The sequence below is a fragment of the Myotis davidii genome, unplaced genomic scaffold (assembly GCF_000327345.1).
Source record: "Myotis davidii unplaced genomic scaffold, ASM32734v1 scaffold328, whole genome shotgun sequence".
NCBI lineage: Eukaryota > Metazoa > Chordata > Mammalia > Chiroptera > Vespertilionidae > Myotis > Myotis davidii.
Window position 1 is genome coordinate 3,107,337 of NW_006300373.1, and position 527 is coordinate 3,107,863.

Here is a 527-nt window from a genome sequence, read left to right on the forward strand (position 1 = left end):
AACCGGACTCGGGAGTTGGCGCTCCCGCTGCGTTCCGAGGAGGGGGGGGGTGCCCTTAGCTCTGCGCCCACGAGCGGAAGCCGGAGTGTGGGCCTCACCGCCCCGCAGACCCCGGGGCGCGGGGACAGTGTACTCCGGTCGCCCCGGTGGCAGTGGGGACCGTGGCCCACTCTCACCTTCTTCTTTCTGCCTGTTGCCTGCAGGGTTCTCCCTACGACCACACGCCGGGCATGGCGGGCTCCTTGGGGTACCATCCCTACGCGGCGCCCCTGGGCTCCTACCCTTATGGGGACCCCGCGTACCGCAAGAACGCCACGCGGGACGCCACCGCCACGCTCAAGGCCTGGCTCAACGAGCACCGCAAGAACCCCTACCCCACCAAGGGCGAGAAGATCATGCTGGCCATCATCACCAAGATGACCCTCACCCAGGTGTCCACCTGGTTCGCCAACGCGCGCCGGCGCCTCAAGAAGGAGAACAAGATGACGTGGACCCCGAGGAACCGGAGCGAGGACGAGGAGGAGGAG

At 67.9% G+C, this 527-nt stretch overlaps 1 protein-coding gene across 1 annotated transcript in view; it reads left to right on the forward strand.

Annotated features, from left to right (window-relative positions):
• IRX5 (iroquois homeobox 5) overlaps positions 1 to 527 on the forward strand; it is a 22,848-nt gene that overhangs the window by 419 nt on the left and 21,902 nt on the right. Inside the window, exon 2 of the mRNA XM_015572645.1 lies at positions 60 to 482. Within this exon, the coding sequence (XP_015428131.1) occupies positions 60 to 482 (423 nt within the window). The remainder of the gene's footprint in view (positions 1 to 59; positions 483 to 527) is intronic.